General features: G+C 43.5%; 1 protein-coding gene across 1 annotated transcript in view; it reads right to left on the bottom strand.

Moving 5' to 3' along the window:
• Nucleotides 1–19,563, bottom strand: part of COL24A1 (collagen type XXIV alpha 1 chain) — a 168,601-nt gene that overhangs the window by 37,715 nt on the left and 111,323 nt on the right. The window contains exons 29-36 of the mRNA XM_082227706.1: nucleotides 13,944–13,997; nucleotides 13,220–13,264; nucleotides 13,060–13,104; nucleotides 10,494–10,547; nucleotides 4,792–4,845; nucleotides 3,946–3,999; nucleotides 3,079–3,132; nucleotides 523–576 (exon numbers count right to left, since the gene is read on the bottom strand). Of these exons, the coding sequence (XP_082083832.1) occupies nucleotides 523–576; nucleotides 3,079–3,132; nucleotides 3,946–3,999; nucleotides 4,792–4,845; nucleotides 10,494–10,547; nucleotides 13,060–13,104; nucleotides 13,220–13,264; nucleotides 13,944–13,997 (414 nt within the window). The remainder of the gene's footprint in view (nucleotides 1–522; nucleotides 577–3,078; nucleotides 3,133–3,945; nucleotides 4,000–4,791; nucleotides 4,846–10,493; nucleotides 10,548–13,059; nucleotides 13,105–13,219; nucleotides 13,265–13,943; nucleotides 13,998–19,563) is intronic.

Below are 19,563 nucleotides of genomic sequence, written 5' to 3'. Positions count from 1 at the left end.
ATACATAGGAGGCTTAGTTTGGTCAGAATCCACTTCCAGAGCTAACGCTAACTACACTACTTCTGGTACATGAGCCACCATAGCTGCTAGAGGGCCATGAAAATTTGTGCCCCAGGCTTTTCAGACTCATCTACCCATGTACTATCTGAAACCAAAGGGTCGAATCAGTTACCAGATGTGAATTATTTTTTTCAACTCTCCTACCCCTCTAAATCACCATCTTAATCCTTCCGTTTTGTTGCAATGTCTGCATGAAGCCTGCTTTGCCAATCACAAGAAACCAGCTTGAAATACATTCCACAACACAGTAAATACAGCTCTTTTGGACAGGCATTGTGCGAAGATGCAAATTCTCTGTGCCTTTTGTCTCTGTGATTTCTTAATGAGGATGCAGCATCAGGGTGACATTGCTGGACAACTTCTATGTACACAAATGCGGCAATGCTGTATTTTGTTACATATTTTGTTTAAAGAAACACCGTACAAAGACAACGCTGGGGCTGTTCAGTTGTTAAAATGTACCTTTGGTCCATCTTTCCCTTGGACACCATCTTCCCCCGGTGGTCCTGGTACACCCTATTTTTCAGAAGAAATAAATCCAAATGTTGTTACTTCCAAAAACTGTGGTGTACAAATACCTAAAATCGAGGTACGTTACCCCGGGGAACAACAGTAGAAGGAACACCATGTGAGGGGTTGGGACAAACAGCATATTGAGGGGGGTTGCCACTGTCTTGTCTTGTCTTCCCACAACAAGAAGACCTGCCTGAAAAGGAGAGGGGATAAACAGGGACAAACGTCCTGAGCATATCTTGGCAGAGTGAGTTGTGAATGACAGTTCAATAGGGATTTCAGCTCCCTATACCTGAGATGTGTGTAGCTGGAGGAAGTGAGCAGGAGGGAAGGAGGGGGTTACAGGGGTCTGAACTTTTAAAGCAAGGCTTAGCACCCTCCGCAAAATGGGAAATTTCTATGGGCTTACATCATAATTTGAAATACGTCTGAACCGAAAGGGCTAATGTGTTTATTGGCAAGCAGCATATTCCTTTCACTTATTCAAAACAACTTAACATTCTGGAAGAAATGGTTTTAGGTTGATGACAACAGACTGCTGGCTTTCGTATTTTCGAAAGCGCGATTGGTATTTGCCTCTTTTTCACAGAATGCCCTGGTGCAACCTGAGATTGTTAAGATATATATAAAATCGGGCCCATTAATCAGCAAAGCAATGCTTTCATTATCATTCTAAGATTGTAGTTGGGTTTCAATAGTAGTAGTAGTAGTAATAATAATAATAATAAATAATAATAATAATAATAATAATAATAATAATAATAATTTATTATTTATACCCCGCCCATCTGGCTGGGTTTCCCCAGCCACTCTAGGCGGCTTCCAACCGAATATTAAAAACAATATAGCGACAGACATTAAAAACTTCCCTAAACAGGGCCGTCTTCAGTTGTCTTTTAAAAGTAAAATAGTTCTTTATTCTATCATGTCTTCTACCAGAAATGTCTTTTTCTAGCCTGAAGATGAGTTCATTGTTTTTGCTTGGATTGAATAACATTATTTTAGTGTCTCCACTGATGACAATGTATTTTTGTTGCCTTCATATTGAAGAGAAATCAGAATTATAGAAGTCTAGAATGCAGCAAAACTGTGAAATGCCTACATAGTTGAAAATGAGCTATAATAAACATACCACGCCACACCACAAGGCAGCGATCGCCACCACATCTGGCCATTAGGTTTCTCTCCTCTTTGTCCTTTTTATACTCTATCTATGGTTCTCTTGCTGTTATGTCATGATTCCAAAAAGTTTTTGTGCCCCACAAAATATTTACATTATTTTAAAAGCTATTTTTAATGACAAAATGTCTTTGTAACCCCATCAAAACCCATCCAAATGTGAACTTTGATACTTTGGCCACACTCATTTTTACATGCAGCCCTTGAAGGGTTAACCAAAGGGGTCCTTATACAGAAAAAGGTTAGCTACTGTTGCCTTAGATTTATGTCTCTTCCTCTTACACAATCCAACTTTATCTAATCCACAGTTTCCATTGCATACAAATCATCAAACTATGTTTTGCACCTGACCTCCAAACCATAAGTGGAAGCCAATATTTTGACTGTGATTTCCAATTCTGGTTTGGAGGCAAGCAGAAACAATAGTTTGCTGTAATTATGAACTATGGTTTGCCCTAAACAGGCAGATGTGAATGGAATTACAGTACACAAGGATAGGAGGGAGGGGAGGAAAACGAACATGCAAATCTAATTCATGTAACGCTAAGTTTGACAAGTGAACCATTGTGTTCGGGTTTCTTGGACCAATATTAATATTTTTTTCAATGAGGAACAAGGCCCAACCGTGCTCTTTGACTCACATTAGCCAAGACTGAAAATAAAACAAACTCTGATATTAATTACAATGCCTATTGCTGTTATTCCCAAAACTGTGTTCAAGGCCGCAATGGCATAAGTATGCTACAAGGAAAAAGAAATACGATTAATTAAGGTTTCTTGTGAACCTGTTTCTCTGCAGGATTTACTGCTCTAGCCTTCCTTGCTTCCAATGCATCTCTACTGGGAACAAGTTATTTTTATATCACCAGGTGTGACTGGATCTTGCCATCCATTGCTAAGGGCTTACCTTCTTCCAATAAAGAGGCACACCCAGATCACTGATGTAGAAACTGATGGGGGAAGGAGGTAAATCTTACTCAAGAATGCTCTAAAAAGTAATCCTATTCAGACGTAAGAATGGTGTTTCCATTTTTCATTCCAGAAAGAAACATGTCTCGGTTATGAGACGTTTAGATAAGGCTGACCTAAAGCCTTCTTATACCTACTGTAGTCCTATTAACATGTTTATTGTCTTTTTCAAAAATAAGATATCTACACTAGTCATATTTAAGCCTCTGCTTATGATGATGCTGAGAATTTTCCAGGCATAGGAATCCAAGAGTCTCCTTCATCCCTTCTCTGGTTTCATAATTTGCATACCGCTTTGCATTTCTAAAATTCAGGACTCTCTTTAGTTCCAAAATATGTTTCATATTTACCACTTACTCTTAAACCTTGTTCTCCTGATTCTCCAGCATTGCCAACAGGTCCAGCATCTCCCTGTGACATAAAACACAAATACATGAAGCCGATGGACTACATAACAGGAGCAACAGAACAAAACATTTTATCTAACATGGCAGAAGTCTTGTAACAAAATAAACTCAAGCAACAACAACATTTTGTTTTGCATGCAAACAGTAAACGTATCAGGCGGCATTTTATTAAAATGGTAACAAATCAGTTTTATCCTTCATCCTTACTTAGAAGTGCATCTGTTTCCCACATTGCTGGGCTTCACACATCAATTTGAAATGTTTTAAATTTGCCCAGGCTTTCACAAATTAATAAGGGGTACATCAATAATGTACATATTTCTTTTTAAATGAAACTATTACAAATGCTCTCTCTCTCTCTCTCTCTCTCTGTGTGTGTGTGTGTTTAGTGCTGGTTTATTGCACTTTGTTCGTATGTTTGATTTACATTGCCCTGGGCTCTTACTGAGAAAAGGTGATAAATAAAGAAAGAAAAATTATTTTGCAGCAAGACAAGCAGGTAGATTTGCAACAAGTACTTTAGAATTTTGCAAGCATCTCTATTTGTTTGTCTTATTTATAACTCACTCAATCAATTATATCAATAGAGAAGCAGGCAGCCTTTTATCTTTCTTTGAACCACAGGGATTTGGGCTCCTGGCATGCATACCAAGCACACAGGCCCATTTTATTTTTAACAACAGCCATTCAGCTCAGCAAGAACATGCCATACTCAGGTGCGCCTGAGATCTAATCAAATGTGGCCTGAGAGGCAACTCCCCACCTCTTTCTCCCCATATCCCAGAAGGTCTCCCCGAAACAGCATGCAAACAATTACCTTTGTGCCTGGTTCTCCTTGTGGCCCTGGGTCTCCCTCTGGGCCAGGTGGTCCCTGAATTGAAAACATAAGCAAGCTTATTCACTTTCCACCACTAAATGCTTCCCACCATAAGGGCAAGATGGAGCACACAAAGAGGATTATACAACTAGAGGGGAAGGGATTAAAATAGGAGGTACCCTTCTCCCAGCAGGTTTGTGCGTTAACAGGGTCCCATAAAACCCTTTCTAAGGTGCTTGAATGCCATTTCTTCTACAGGTCTTGGTGCTTCTTACCTTGCCCAGGTCAACAATGGCCACTGATGACCCCTTGCACCTGCTTTCCTTCCAGACATGTGTCCTGTTCACATCCCAACATCCTTCCCTATCTGTTGCATCCTGCTTGGGCTGCATAGCTGACCATCTGATAACACACTTCCAACCTCTTTCCAAGAAAAACTATTTCCCTGTGTGATAGCCAATGGGCACACTTAATCGGCATCATCCTAATTCACACACCTGTCACCTTGGAACGCTCAGTTTTGCTGAAGGTGGCTATCCTAAAATTGTATGCACCCCCTCCCTTTCCCCCCAATAAACTCACGCCAGACTTCTAGGACTTTGTCCTTAGACCGTTGGGGCAAATTCAACCCAGCTTTTTTTCTTTATTTTTAAACACATATACAGAATGCACACATTATGAAGTGTACGATAACGCTAGCCAGCTCCCCTCCCAGGGCCAGAAGAGGGGCAGCGAGTGACTGGGCTGCTTGCAGCCAGCCACACCCATGTCTTTGTAAGGAGCAATATCTGCAGAGCGCAATAACTCAAAGTGCAATAAAACAAGGTGTTCCTGTGCAATACTCACTTCAAAGCCTGGTTCTCCTACAGGACCAGCATCACCTTGTTGTCCCCTTGGTCCCTAGTATTAAACAAAAGTTTATGTATGAATGCCATTCAGCTATCTTTTTGTAGAAACTAGTACAATTATTTACTACAGCAGCTCTTCTCATAAGAAATGAATGGAAGGATTGCTTTTATAGACCTATACCTGTAGTATTAGCGCATGTCAGAATATATACGAGATTCAGTCTGCTCCGTCTAAGGATTATTCTCTTCCAACTTCGACCAGAAATAAGCTTTCTGTCTCTGTTACCCTATCCTCCTTTTGACTAATATAGACTGTGTTTAGATAGGATGTAATTTGTTTTCTGCTTTGTTTTGTTAAGGCAGTCTGGAATTTAATTAAGTGAAAGTAACTACGCAGGTGGCGCTGTGGGTTAAACCACAGAACCTAGGACTTGCCGATCAGAAGGTCGGCGGTTCGAATCCCCACGACGGGGTGAGCTCCCGTTGCTCGGTCCCAGCTCCTGCCAACCCAGCAGTTCGAAAGCACGTCAAAGTGCAAGTAGATAAATAGGAACCGCTCCAGTGGGAAGGTAAACGGCGTTTCCGTGTGCTGCTCTGGTTCACCAGAAGCAGCTTAGTCATGCTGGCCACATGACCCAGAAGCTGTCTGCGGACAAATACCGGCTCCCTCGGCCCATACAGCGAGATGAGCACCGCAACCCCACAGTCGGTCATGACTGGACCTAACAGTCAGGGGTCCTTTTACCTTTGCCTAACTACGAATAACAGCCTTGTTCGTTGTTAGTTCAAAGAAAAGAGTGAGCATTTATTATTGTATTATTATTATTATTATTATTAGAAGAAGAAGAAGAAGAAGAGTTTGGATTTGATATCCCGCTTTATCACTACCTGAAAGAATCTCAAATCAGCTAACATTCTCCTTTCCCTTCCTCCCCCACAACAAACACTCTGTGAGGTGAGTGGGGCTGAGAGACTTCAGAGAAGTGTGACTAGCCCAAGGTCACCCAGCAGCTGCATGTGAAGGAGCGGAGACGCGAACCCGGTTCACCAGATTACGAGTCTACCGCTCTTAACCACTACACCACACTGGCTATTATTATTATTATTATTATTATTATTATTATTATTATTATTATTTTATATACTGCCGACTGTAAAAACAAACAAACCTCAAAGCAGTTTACAAAAAAAAGTGGGGCTCCCTTTATGCTGCAAAACAAATACATGTTAGCCTAGTGGGAGTTTGGAAACTTTTACATGCAAATTGACTAGTGGTAGTCTTTCACCTGAGTTCAGAAGCTTTTTTTTTTTTTTTAATAACATGGGAGGGTGATTTTGTGGAAGAACCCCTGCCTTTCCCTGTCATCTGCATACTTCCCCCCATTATTCTCTTCACCATCCCTCCTCTCTGATTCCCAGTAAAACATACAAGATGGGGAAGGGGACCCTTATCAGTTTTATCTTATTTATTAATTGTTATTTACAATTTTACCCCACCTTTCCTCCCAAGGGATCAGGGTGGCATTTTATGGTTCTCCCCTCCTCTCATTTTATCCCCATAATAACCCTGTGAAGTAAGTTAGCTTAAAAGGCTATGTGAGGTTACCAAGGGGTTGCTCGAGAGCAAGTAGGCAAATGACTCCCCGCGCGGCTGCGAAGCCTTGCTTTTGATGCCAAAATAAACTTTCTCTGTGCAGAGCGCCACTCTCCCATGGCTGGCTCATTCACTGGCAGAATCTGTAAGTGGGCAGTCCTTAAAGCTTCCCCAGCAGAGTAGTTTCTTGACGCTCAGTCTGCGCCTCCCCTCTTGGCGCGGAAGCCTACTGCACAGGGAGGGCGTGGGTAACGGAGGACCTCTCTCCTCCCCGCTTTGCCCAGGCAAGGTGTCCTGGCACCGCCTTGCCTCCTCCGAGCCCTGAAGCTCCTCTCCACTGGAGGTGTGGTTACTCTCCTCCGCTGAGGAGGTGCTGTTTCCCACAATCTTTGGGGGCTCTCTGTAATCCATTCGGCTTTTCCCTCTCACCCCTGAGCCGATGTCAGGTCCCTGACAGGCTGTGACTACCCCAAGATTACCTAGTGAGCATCCTGATTGATGTGAACTGTGGTCTCCCAGATTCTAGTCCAGAGGTGCCATCGTCTCAAGACAATTGAGGGGGCCCAACACTATATCCCGATGTCACAAGGAGCCAGAGGGCAGAGCCGAACACCCTCTGAAACTCCGAAACTGCTTTGGCCCCTAGGAGTTGCCACGCCTGTTCTAGTCTAACCACTAGACCACATTGGAGCAGGAGGAGAAGGAAAGCCTATGTCGCAATGTGGGGAAAGCAAATGAACCCATGGAAAAGCTGACAGAAGGCAGAGAGACAGGCAGGGCAGCAATCACATAATAATAATAATAATAATAATAATAATAATAATAATAATAATTTATTATTTGTACCCCGCCCATCTGGCTGGGTTTCCCCAGCCACTCTGGGCGGCTTCCACAGAAACCAAAAAACACTAAAATATCATACATTAAAAGCTTCCCTGAATAGGGCCGCCTTAAGATGTCTTCTGAATGTCAGGTAGTTGTCCATCACCTTGACATCCAATGGGAGGGCATTCCACAGGGCGGGCGCCACCACCGAAAAGGCCCTCTGCCTGGTTCCCTGTAGCTTCGCTTCTTGCAATGAGGGAACCGCCAGAAGGCCTTCAGCGCTGGACCTCAGTGTCCGGGCAGAACGATGGGGGTGGAGACGCTCCTTCAGGTATACTGGGCCGAAGCCGTTTAGGGCTTTAAAGGTCAACACCAGCACTTTGAATTGTGCTCGGAAACGTACTGGGAGCCAATGTAGGTCTTTCAAGACCGGTGTTATATGGTCTCGGCGGCCGCTCCCAGTCACCAGTCTAGCTGCCGCATTCTGGATTAGTTGTAGTTTCTGGGTCACCTTCAAAGGTAGCCCCACATAGAACGCATTGCAGTAGTCCAAGCGGGAGATAACACAGACAAAGTTGAAGTGGTGGGGGAGGAAATTCCTCTCCCCTAGCACCACAGTAAACAGGATACTGCTGAGAACTTATCAACAGGTGCCTTCCTGAATTTTAAAACAAGGTCCAAATTACTTCAAGGAACTGGAATTTCACCATTAGGCAGAAATCCATATGGCCACCTAAGCGCTTTGAGCACCTCCGCTGTATTCTGCTGCTTCGGGTGTCATGAAGATTAGGGTTTGATCGAACAGGCGAATGTTTTTCCCCATACTATTCCCACGGAGCTCAGACAGGCTTGGCACAGACACCTTTTTCTCATGACTCCAGTGGAAAACCAGAAGTCAAAGCATGTAAGTGAACAATACTGGAAAGCTCAGGTAAAACCAAGAACACAAGTGGCCACCAGCACTGATTTTAATGAGGCGGTGTGACACTGAGGTGAAATCCCTCCCAAAGTATAGCCAGTACGACCTTGCAACCTCAATGGAAGGATCTTTGTTATGCACTAAAAAAGGCAGAGAATTCCAGAGCAAATGCCCATCGGTCGCATATGATCTAGTTGAGATTCCTGCATTGCAGGATCCTCAGAGTCCGTTCCAATCCCATGATTCTATGACTGGTTGCTTAGATGCTGGGTTTCTCTAACTTGGGTCTCCAATTGTTGTTGGACTACAATTCCCATCATCCCTGGTCACTGCTGCTGCTAGCTAGGGATGATGGGAGCCGCAGTCCAATAACAGGTAAAGAGCTAAGTCTAGAACCCTGGCTTGGAGCATCTTGCCCAAGTTTTTAAGAACACAGAACAAGCACCTCTTTGCTTTTTGTGTCCATCTGCAACATGCAATTTCCCTAGCAAAGCCATTTCAACCTTCTGACACTGGGATAGGGAACCTGTAGCTCCCCAGATGCTGCTGGACTGCAATTCCCATCAGCCCCAGGCAGCATAGCCAATGGTCAGGGATGATGGGAGTTGGAGTCCAACATTCATCTGGAAGGCCTCACGGTCCTCATCCCTTTAGCTGCTCACATTTTCCTCCTGAGCTCATGCAGTGAAAATATGCGTGAGGGATTGTCCCACATGATATATAGATAACACACTCACTCACACACATTTATCTGACTTTCCCCCCACTATGCTGTGAGATATGATTTTTCTCACCCTATGCCTGCTAGATTTATATTGTATTTCTAGCCAAAAAAAGGTTATGCAACAAATGCCTGCAGGCACACTTCTGAGATAAGTAGGCGCAAAGCCAGACCTTGAAAAATTGACAGTGGTGTAAATCTTAGAACTATATTGCTGATGTAAAGAAACATTGCAGTATATTTTTACATCACTTACTGGGAAGAGTACTTTTTCATAACAATGAAATCCCAGAAGTAATGTTGACTTTTTGACATGTGAAATAATAGCTCCAGTGCTGCTTCAATCAAGAAGCAACATATTACTGCATGACATATGTTCGTTTTTTTCTGGATTTCATTGTGTTTACACCTTTCAATTGATTCTACATTATATCGCATTTTCAGTAGTTTTAAACATAAATAAGATCCGTATAGAGATGAGAACAAGAAGACATTCTCCAGCAAAAGAATGTCTGGTGTTTACAGCACGGTACTTTTTGATAAAGTACCAACAGGGCAATTGCATGCAACTCTAACATCACAGAATGTCTAGAGGCAGAGAGAAACACAGAAGCCACTAACATTAGTATTAAAAAAACTATTTATATGAACATGTAATGTAGATTTGTCTACCTCCAAGCAACACGGAGCTGCATAAGAAATACGATTATACCAACCTAACTATTGTTGGATATGTTTTGCCAAAGCGATGCTCTTAAACTCAGAACAACTGCTTATGCATGCTGACAACTTCACACAACAATGTGGGTGAACATACAGCAGCATCAATGCGCACAAACATATGACAGGCGAGCGGGGAGGAAGGGAGGAGGAGAGAACACTGATATCGCCTACTTCAGGGAGGAGGAAGCTGTAGCCCTCAAATTCCCATCATCCCCAGCCAATATGGCCAATTGCCAGAGATTATGGGATCTGCAGTCCAGCCATATATGGAAGGTCACAGTTTCCCTATCGGTGATCTAAGTGTTCTAGGAGAGAGTTCCCATAAGGGGCACTCCTGGAATAGAGATGCAGTCATTTAAAGATACCATGGAATTTGGGGAGCGTGAGAAAGGTAGAGTTGGAGAAACAGAGGGCATGAGCAGGGATGCACAGCAGCGACGTGAAAATCCTCAAATGTATTGCTCTTCCATTTGCCTGAGTTGTCTGCATCTTCCAACCACAAGCAACATTAGGTGTCTGTAACATTACTGCAGGCACTGCAAAGTTATATGTGGGAGTGCCAGAAAAAGCAGACTGCTTCATCTGGTGGTGGGTGCAAATGATTAGACTACTACAAGCTCAAGTAGCTAAGCACCAACATGAGCAGATTTTTCTCATGCACTACCACAGGCTAAAATAGTCATGTAAACAGACTGCAAGTACAAATTAGTAATTAGTTTAGCAGCACAAGCCTATACATGCTTACTCAGAAGCAAGTCCTATTGAATACAATGAGACTTACTCTAAAGGGCTGAAGCCTTAGTATAGCTCCTTTTACAAGGTCTACTTAATTACAGTGCAAAATGCAACATCTGTTTTCCAAGGAATTCGGCATGGCATGGGAAAATGTTATAGGAGAAATCATAGAAATCAACTTACTGGTTCACCCATAGGACCACTGTCTCCTGTGTTTCCTGGAGGACCAGGCAAACCCTAAAAGCAGAAAGCCAACAGAGAAAAAAAAAGGTTGTTTCAAATTCCATTTAAAAGGCATTACATTCCTTGGCCTACACAATCAAAACACTGCTCACAAAATCCCTTCAGTGACATTTATGGTTTTCTTCCCAGCTCTTGCCAAATTAACTCTTGTGGTTAATTGGTTAGCTGCTTTGCCAATTAAAAACAGAAAAAAGCTGGATCCTTAATAGTATTTGGAGAAATGAATGTACACAAAAACTAAGTTGGTCCGTTAAGTTCAACGGGTCTATTCTGAGTCAAATACTATCCAGGATAACTGATAATAAAATGACATTTTTTGCCAAATCAAACCTGGTTATGCCTGCTGTAGCTTGATTTTAGAAAGGTAAAGGGACCCCTGACCATTAGGTCCAGTCATGACCGACTCTGGGATTGCAGTGCTCATCTCGCTTTACTGGCCGAGGGAGCCGGCATACATCTTCCGGGTCATGTGGCCAGCATGACTAAGCCACTTCTGGTGAACCAGAGCAGCGCACGGAAACACCGTTTACCATCCCGCCGGAGCGGTACCTATTTATCTACTTGCACTTTGATGTGCTTTCGAACAGCTAGGTTGGCAGGAGCAGGGACCGAGCAACGGGGGCTCACCCCGTCGCGGGGATTCGAACTGCCAACCTTCTGATCGGCAAGCCCTAGGCTCAGTGGTTTAACCCACAGCGCCACCCGCGTCCCTTGTTTGATTTTACATCGCATTAAAAGTTCAAAATCAAAGCAATAATATCCTAAAGCAGGTGGGCACAGCAACGAGTTTAGAAGGCAAAACAATGCACCTCTTTTATCCTGATGAAGTGTTTCTTCTCAGGTGTTTCTTCTCTGTAGGTTTTCTTACTTTCTAGCAAACTGTGTATTTCAAATGTTCTTCAAATGAATACAATAAAGACCACGCTTGTGGCACTTTAGAAAGCAGCAGGAAGGGGGCAGCAGATTTCCAAATTAAACAACAACAACAAAACAGCAGGCAAACATGGCAAGTAGATCAATGGCAATGTTAATCAGGATGACTGAAGTATCACAGTGCATTGCAAACACACAGGCTTTCCCCAAAAAAATTTGGGTTTCTCTAGATTTTTATTTCCCCCTTTTTAAAAAAACCTATATTCTCTGGAAGTTCTCTCATCTTTTTAAAACGATTCTCCAAGAAAACCCATGTTTCCATGTGTGACTTTGCCATACTCTCTTAAGAAAGACAATTGGTCAAAAGAAATACAAGCTACTTTGCTCGATCAAGCCAAGGTCCAGCATTCTCCGTACAACGATAATCAACCACAGATATTCACAAGCGTAGAACGGTGGAGTTCCTACCCATAGGGTACTCAACAGCCAGTTTAGATCCTACACTGCAGAACTGGCTCTTCAGATAGGGTGGATTTGCTACACAAGCTTCTCTGCTGGTGGGCCCCTGTTGCTGACACAGGAGGAGGTCAGTACAGTGCAAACGCGCTGGAAGGAGTGCAAGATTGGCTGAATCTGTGTGTTTGCACCATGCCTACCTCCCTGCAGCTCTCCTTCCAGTCAGCAACAGTGACCCCCCCCCCCCCGCCGGAATAACAGCTGCTTCTGCTAACTTTGCCTCTTGTTTGCCATTCTGTCACCCTTTCAATCAGCAACAAATTATTTCCCCTGTCTGCTCCTTCTGCCACTTTTATAACATTTCAAAATCAAATCTCTTGGGAAAATAAATTTATATGCCTTTTTATTATTATTTTGAGCAAACCACTTGAACTCTGTTAAAGTGCAACGTCACAACTGTCCCCTTTTGTTCCCAAGGTTTTGTTTCACAGTGCAAAGCAGAATTTGATGGCTTCAGTGTGAGCAGAGGATTGGCAGGAGAGGGGAAGAGGTTGTTCAACTCTTTCTTTGTCAAATGCTTATTTGCTCAAACCTGCCGCCCCCCGGCGGGGGGGGGGGATATGCTGCTCCAATGCTCTTGCCATACAGTGGTACCTCGGGTTACAGACACTTCAGGTTATGGACGCTTCGTGTTACATAACCCAGAAACAGTACCTCGGGTTAAGAACTTTGCTTCAGGATGAGAATAGAAACCGTGCAGCAGCAGCGGGAGGCCCCATTAGGTAAAGTGGTATCTCAGGTTAAGAACAGTTTCAGGTTAAGAATGGACCTCCAGAATGAATTAAGTTCTTAACCCGAGGTACCACTGTATTGGGGAAAGTGTTGCTGGAAGTCTGAAGGGGATTAACTGATGTCAATGAAAGCGTTAAATAGTCCCCTACCCTCCTGTCAAGTCTCTGCTCAATCTGAAGCCACCAGCCACACACACATCCCAAAAAGGAACAATTATTCTGTCCTCAGTAGCAGATAGTAATATAGAAGGGAAGCTTAGTTAGATCATAACTGATCAACTGAAGTCCTTCAGATGAAAAATGCAAAATAATACAGGCACACATAATTAGGTTTTGGGCACAATGGCAATATAAAGAATTCTTCTGCCTAAGTATGAAGAACTTACTGCTGTTCCTGGGCTACCTCTTTCTCCAGGGTTTCCAGCTTTGCCCTGCTCAGACAAAATTAAGAGAATGGTAATGTAAAAAAAAATTCTAAAAAGCATCTTGCTACAATTGCAACTGTAAATATAAATGCTGAAAGAACGCTACTTCTCTGGCACGTACAATGAGTCCAGGGATGCCTTTCTTCCCTGTGTCACCACTCTCTCCCTGGGGGGAAAAAAGGCAATAGAAAGCCAATTTGTTGTAAATTTACAATCAGAAGTTGACAGTTTCTTCAGTTCGTCTTTTAAATCCCAAACCAGGCACAGGCAGATTTCCGGCACTCCAGATGTTTGGGACTACAATTCCCTTCATCCCTGACCACTGGTCCTGTTAGCTAGGGATGATGAGAATTGTAGTCCCAAACATCTGGAGTGCCGGAAATCTGCCTATGCCTGTCCCAAACCATGGGCCTTTTGTCACCATGTACATAGACAGAGAAATGCAGAGATCAATATTCTACTAATAAGTGCCATCAGCACAAGGAATTCTGCTTGAGCAATCAAACCTTCCCTCTCCTGCTTTTGTATGTGGGAACCCCAGAACAGATTTAGGGGAGTGGGGGGGGAGGTAATGGGAAAACGTTCTTGTGCACAAAGAAAAATCCTTGCACTGGTGAAATGTTCACCTTAGTGCTATGCTGAATTCCACCAAGTACCCCATTATTTATTTCAAAATGTATACATCACTTCCACGCCAGTTCACACGAGCAGCTGACAAGAATGCTTATCACAGGAACCACACAGAGCTGAAAGCAACAACATCTCAACAGCCTTTGCTTTCATTCACCTTCTAGCAACATGATGACAAACTTTCTGAAGAGCAAAAAAGAACAAGTTAGTATTACCTTAATACCTTGTGTCCCTTGCTCTCCCAGAGGACCATCCTGGCCTCTTGGTCCCTACAAATTAAGAAACAAATTTCTGGTATATAAAAGGGCCATTTCAGTACTTGTGCAATAGTGTGTGTGTGTGTGTGTGTGTGTGTGTGTGTGTGTGTGTTAGGGAGAAAAGCTTCTCTCAAGTTGGCAGCATTTCCAGCAATAGCTCTCTCATTGTTTTCATGAAAACAAGTTGTATGGCTGCTGGCATTTTAAGAATAACCCAAAGGCTTAATCCTATGCAAGGCCCACTGAAATCAGAGGAAGTGGTCCTGAATAGAGAGGGGTGAGAAACTGAAAACGAACCTGCCTAATGTGCACGTTCTGAAACAATACGTGAACTGAAATTCACACATCTTTGAATTTTGCAATGCAGTTCTGCAACCGAGTAATGCGTACAGAAATTATATAGTAGGGAAAGTATGCATAAAATGCATATATTCATGAAAATAACTTATAAAAATGCATTATATGCATTATAATGTTTGATGTATCATAGTATTTTAATATTCTTTTGGAAGCCGCCCAGAGTGGCTGGGGAAACCCAGCCAGATGGGCGGGGTATAAATAATAAATTATTATTATTGTTATTATTATTATATTGGGGGAAAGCGTTTTGTAAAAATGTGTATAGTGTAAAGGGACTGAACCATTAGGTCCAGTCGTGACCGACTCTGGGGTTGCGGCGCTCATCTCGCTATATTGGCCAAGGGAGCCGGCGTACAGCTTCGGGGTCATGTGGCCAGCATGACTACGCCGCTTCTGGCGAACCAGAGCAGCACACGGAAACGCCGTTTACCTTCCCACTGGAGTGGTACCTATTTATCTACTTGCACTCTGATGTGCTTTCGAACTGCTAGGTGGGCAGGAGCAGGGACCGAGCAACAGGCGCTCACCCCGTTGTGGGGATTTGAACCGCCAACCTTCTGATCAGCAAGTCCCAGGCTCTGTGGTTTAACCCACAGCGCCACCCGCATCCCTCAAAAATGTGTATATCAGACAACAAATCAACACTAATAGGCTGATGAGTTTTCATAATGACTTTTTTAAATAAAAAAATAGCAAATTAATGTGGAAATGTGGATAGGAATATGCAGCAAAGGGTAAGGAGCTCCACTGCAATTACATTATCCCTCTTGTTATTTGCTATGGCCCAAATTTCAATTCATTTTCATGGAAGGGAAATGTCAAAAGCAAGGCAGAAGATAATGCAATTAATTATACAATGTATATGGACTAAAGAAAACAAGAACAATCAATGCCACAGTACCATTTTTTGTACATGCAGATGGATAGCATCCTTCTGCCCCCCCCCCCACTCAAAGCAACTGCAATGTGGCTAAAACTACATCCACACACTCACAAAGAATTTAATATAAATAAAAGGCTCACAAAATGGCATGGCACAGCTGCTTTTCACTTTTAAAAAAGCAAAGCACTTCTGTACAGGAGCTGTATAGCAATGAAGTGTACATCCTCCAAAAACAAAAAAATTAACAAAAAACACAAATTCCATCATGGGTCAGAAATACTTCTGTAACCACATTAGAAACAGTAGCCATAACTGTAATGATTGCACTATGTAGTAAGCACAGTATTTTCCCTGGTCCAAAACATTATTTTTTATATAATTGGGGGGTGGGGTGGGGGAAGTGATCTCACACCCACAAAAATACAGCCTTGAGGGAACACGCGGACAATGCGTTATACTAGATCAGAAACATGTATTGTGAGAAAAACAAAAACCTGTTTATTTGGAAAGGCCCAAGGATAGGAGATTATTAGAATCATAGAATAGAATCATAGAATCATAGAGCTGGAAGAGACCACAAGGGCCATCGAGTCCAACCCCCTGCCAAGCAGGAAACACCATCAGAGCACTCCTGACATATGGTTGTCAAGCCTCTGCTTAAAGACCTCCAAAGAAGGAGACTCCACCACACTCCTTGGCAGCAAATTCCACTGTCGAACAGCTCTTACTGTCAGGAAGTTCTTCCTAATGTTTAGGTGGAATCTTCTTTCTTGTAGTTTGGATCCATTGCTCCGTGTCCGCTTCTCTGGAGCAGCAGAAAACAACCTTTCTCCCTCCTCTATATGACATCCTTTTTTATATTTGAACATGGCTATCATATCACCCCTTAACCTCCTCTTCCTTAGCTGTTCCTCATAAGGCATTGTTTCCAGGCCTTTGACCATTTTGGTTGCCCTCCTCTGGACACGTTCCAGTTTTTCAGTGTCCTTCTTGAATTGTGGTGCCCAGAACTGGACACAGTACTCCAGGTGTGGTCTGACCAGAGCAGAATACAGTGGCACTATTACTTCCCTTGATCTAGATGCTATACTCCTATTGATGCAGCCCAGAATTGCATTGGCTTTTTTAGCTGCCGCGTCACACTGTTGGCTCATGTCAAGTTTGTGGTCAACCAAGACTCCTAGATCCTTTTCACATTGGGTGGATGAAAAGGGCAGAGAGAAAATGCAAGATGGCAGCAACACACTGGCTGCACCTCCCAGGTTTCAGCATACTTTCTCCCAGAGGTTCTATAAAATATTCATATTTAAAAAGAAAGGTAGCAAAGAGATATTTACTCATAAAAATATTTATATATCGCTATTTCATTTCAAAATATCAAAGTGGTTTACAACAGTATAGAGAAACCATACAAATAGTTAAAATCAGATATCAATTAACTATTGTATTGGAAAAAATGTATTCTTAATTGCCTGCATAAGCTTGGCAGAATGGAAAGGTTTTCAGCAAGCGTTTAAAAGTTGAAATAGAAGGAGCCTGCTGAATCTCTGTAGACAAAGTCTTCCACAATACAATTGTACCTTGGTTCTTGAACGCATTGGCTCCCGAACAAATTGGCTTCCAAACTATCAAAACCCGGATGTAAGTGTTAAGGCTTTTGAACGGTTTTTGGAAGCCAAATGTCCGGCGTGGCTTCCAATTGGCTGCAGGAGCTTCCTGCAGCCAACCAGAAGCCACACTTTGGTTTCCAAATGTTTTGGAAGTTGAACGGACTTCCAGAACGGATTCCGTTCGACTTCCAAGGTACGACTGTACTGGGATGATAATGCTAAAGACTGTTTCTTGCTGTTATCAAGCGAGTCTTGCCAAGTCAGGAACAACCAATGATGCTCTTCCATAACATTATAGAGGAAACATCCTGAAGAGATAAACCATCAGCCATCACCGCTGCCTGGGAATTGTCTACGGAGAGTGAGGAGAGTCACTCCAAATCAGTTCTCAGGAGCCACAATCACGGATAGTATTTCTGAACCTTTCAGGGGCAATGGGAAGAGACCCCACATATTCGTTCTAAAACAAACAAGCTGGTTATGCACATCAGGAGATACCAGGAGTTTGAAACGGAGTATAAACTCCTTTGCTATAACAGACCAAAATAATAATAGGCCTATATTTGGAGTGGACTCTTGGACTTCCCTAAAAAAAAAAAAAAAAGCAAAAAGCAGAGTTGTAGTATTTCTATAAATAGCACAGTGTGACTCACTGCTGGCATCCTGCATTTTCAGGGAATGCACAATGGATGCACTAAGCTACTTGGCTGTGGTCACTTCTGCTGGGCTGTCTGCTGTACAATTCCATATAAACAAAGAAGTCAAAAGCGTAACTTTGCCAAACGGCAGCTACTGCCTGCCCCGCCCAGTGCCATTGAGTCAGCTTTGTTTCGAAGGAAAGTTAACAGGATATCACACGCTTAAATGTAGTGTTTATGTGGAGTTGTAAGAAGAATTCACATATCTAATATCCAGAAATGTTGCAACAATCTTCTAGGGTAGGTTGACTTCACTGTTCCCATATTGCAAGTGAGGGGCTGAGAGATACCCAGTGGCGTAGCGTGGGGGGTGCCAGGGGTGCCAGCCGCACTGGGCGCAACATGGGCAGGGGGCGCGCTCGCACTAGCAGCTCTCTGCCCCTACTAAAATCCACGGCTTGGCGAGGAGGTCGCGGAAGGGGGAGAGCGAAGCCTTCTGCCGCGGGCAAAAAAAGGAGAGGAAGCCGGGCGGGCGGGCGGGCTGGCTGGCTGGCGGGGGTCTGGCTGCGCCTGCTGCTGCCTTTGCTGCTGCTGCCGGGGCTTTGACAGCTTGGCGAGCGGAGGGAGAGGAGCTTTATGGTAATTGCGGCTCTCTCTCCACTGGCCGCCTGGGTAGTGAGCCGAGCCGAGCCGGGAGTCTGGCGAGGGGGCGGGAAGAGACTTTTCCACCTCGCCTGGTCAAAAAGGAGAGCGGAGTCTCCTCAGGGCGCCCTCAGGCAGGGCAGGGCAAGGCAAGCAGAGCGAGGAGGAGAGAGAGGGGAAGGGGGGGGAAGCAGCCAGGAAACGCTGCGGTAAGGAAAGAAAAGAGGCAGCTCCAAGAGAGCGCGGGGGAAAGAGAAGCCTCGCTGCTGCTGCTTGGGAGAGTAAATTACTGTACTTGCCTTGCCCCGGGTTAGGGGGCGCAAATTACTTGCCTTGCCCCGGGTGCTGATAACCCACGCTACGCCGCTGGAGATACCACGCTACCTAAAGTTGACTTAGTGAGTCCAACACCACCTTCCCCCCCTGTCCCATTTTTCCATTCCCTCCCCACCTCCACCAAACAGATGCTCAATGTATTTTGGCCACTAAGGGTAGCCCACTCTAAGAAAGAGAACTAGGACGTCCGGATGCCTTTCAGTTTAAAAGGGAAACAGAGCCACTAAAAACAAGACTGTGTTTTCTACGTGCTCAGAGGACCCTCAAGCTATGCGGAAACATATACCTGAAGCACAATGACGGCTATCTCATTTATTTATGCTTTTTGCAGAAAAACAAATCATTTGAATTAACAGCTGTATCTTTGTGCAAGCCCCATCTATGCATATTTACACCAAATCTATTATTTTTGTCTACATTCAGTATACTAAATGAATATATAGAATTGTAAATTAAAACATAAAACCCCACTTCAGGATGGCCCGACAAACACTTGTGAGCTTATACTCTTGGTGGCAATTGAGAATACTGAAAGTCAAGTGGGGCAGCAGGGGTCTAAAGAAGGAATAGGTATATTTCTAGTGCTCCAGATGTTTCTGGACTGCAACTTCCACCATCCTTGACTCCTGGCCATGATGGCTCAGGCTGATGGCAAAGGAGTCCTGGTCTAAGGGAACCAGAAATCAGGCAAACCATGGTTCCATGGATGACAACAACTGAAATACAGAATATTAGGTTAACAGTATCCTCTCTGTATCATCTCTCTATCTTTTCTGTATACTAAATGAGGTCAAGTGGTTCTTCAAGTTTGGCAAAAGAGTTCTGAATGTTAACACCAGCTCCTATGTGTGCAAAAGCTTATTAGAATGCACTATACTAGTATCGGTGACTTGGAAGCAATAGCACTGTAAAATAAATGAAACTTACATAATAAATTATTTCCTTCTGATCCTGTTCAGATTACTTAACTTCAGAGTAACCAACATCCAGATGTAAGCTTTTCCGCTACATTTCCGACATGAATTGCAAAACTGGATTTGATAGTACAATCTTTCGGCTCACTCAAAATCCTACTGTTTTCAAAAGTTCTCAACGACTGCATGAGTTCC

This window comes from Podarcis vaucheri (genome assembly GCF_965113315.1).
Source record: "Podarcis vaucheri genome assembly, chromosome: 6".
NCBI classification, from domain to species: domain Eukaryota; kingdom Metazoa; phylum Chordata; class Lepidosauria; order Squamata; family Lacertidae; genus Podarcis; species Podarcis vaucheri.
The sequence above is the reverse complement of the archived record's forward strand: the minus strand, read 5'-3'. Positions and strand labels throughout refer to the sequence as shown.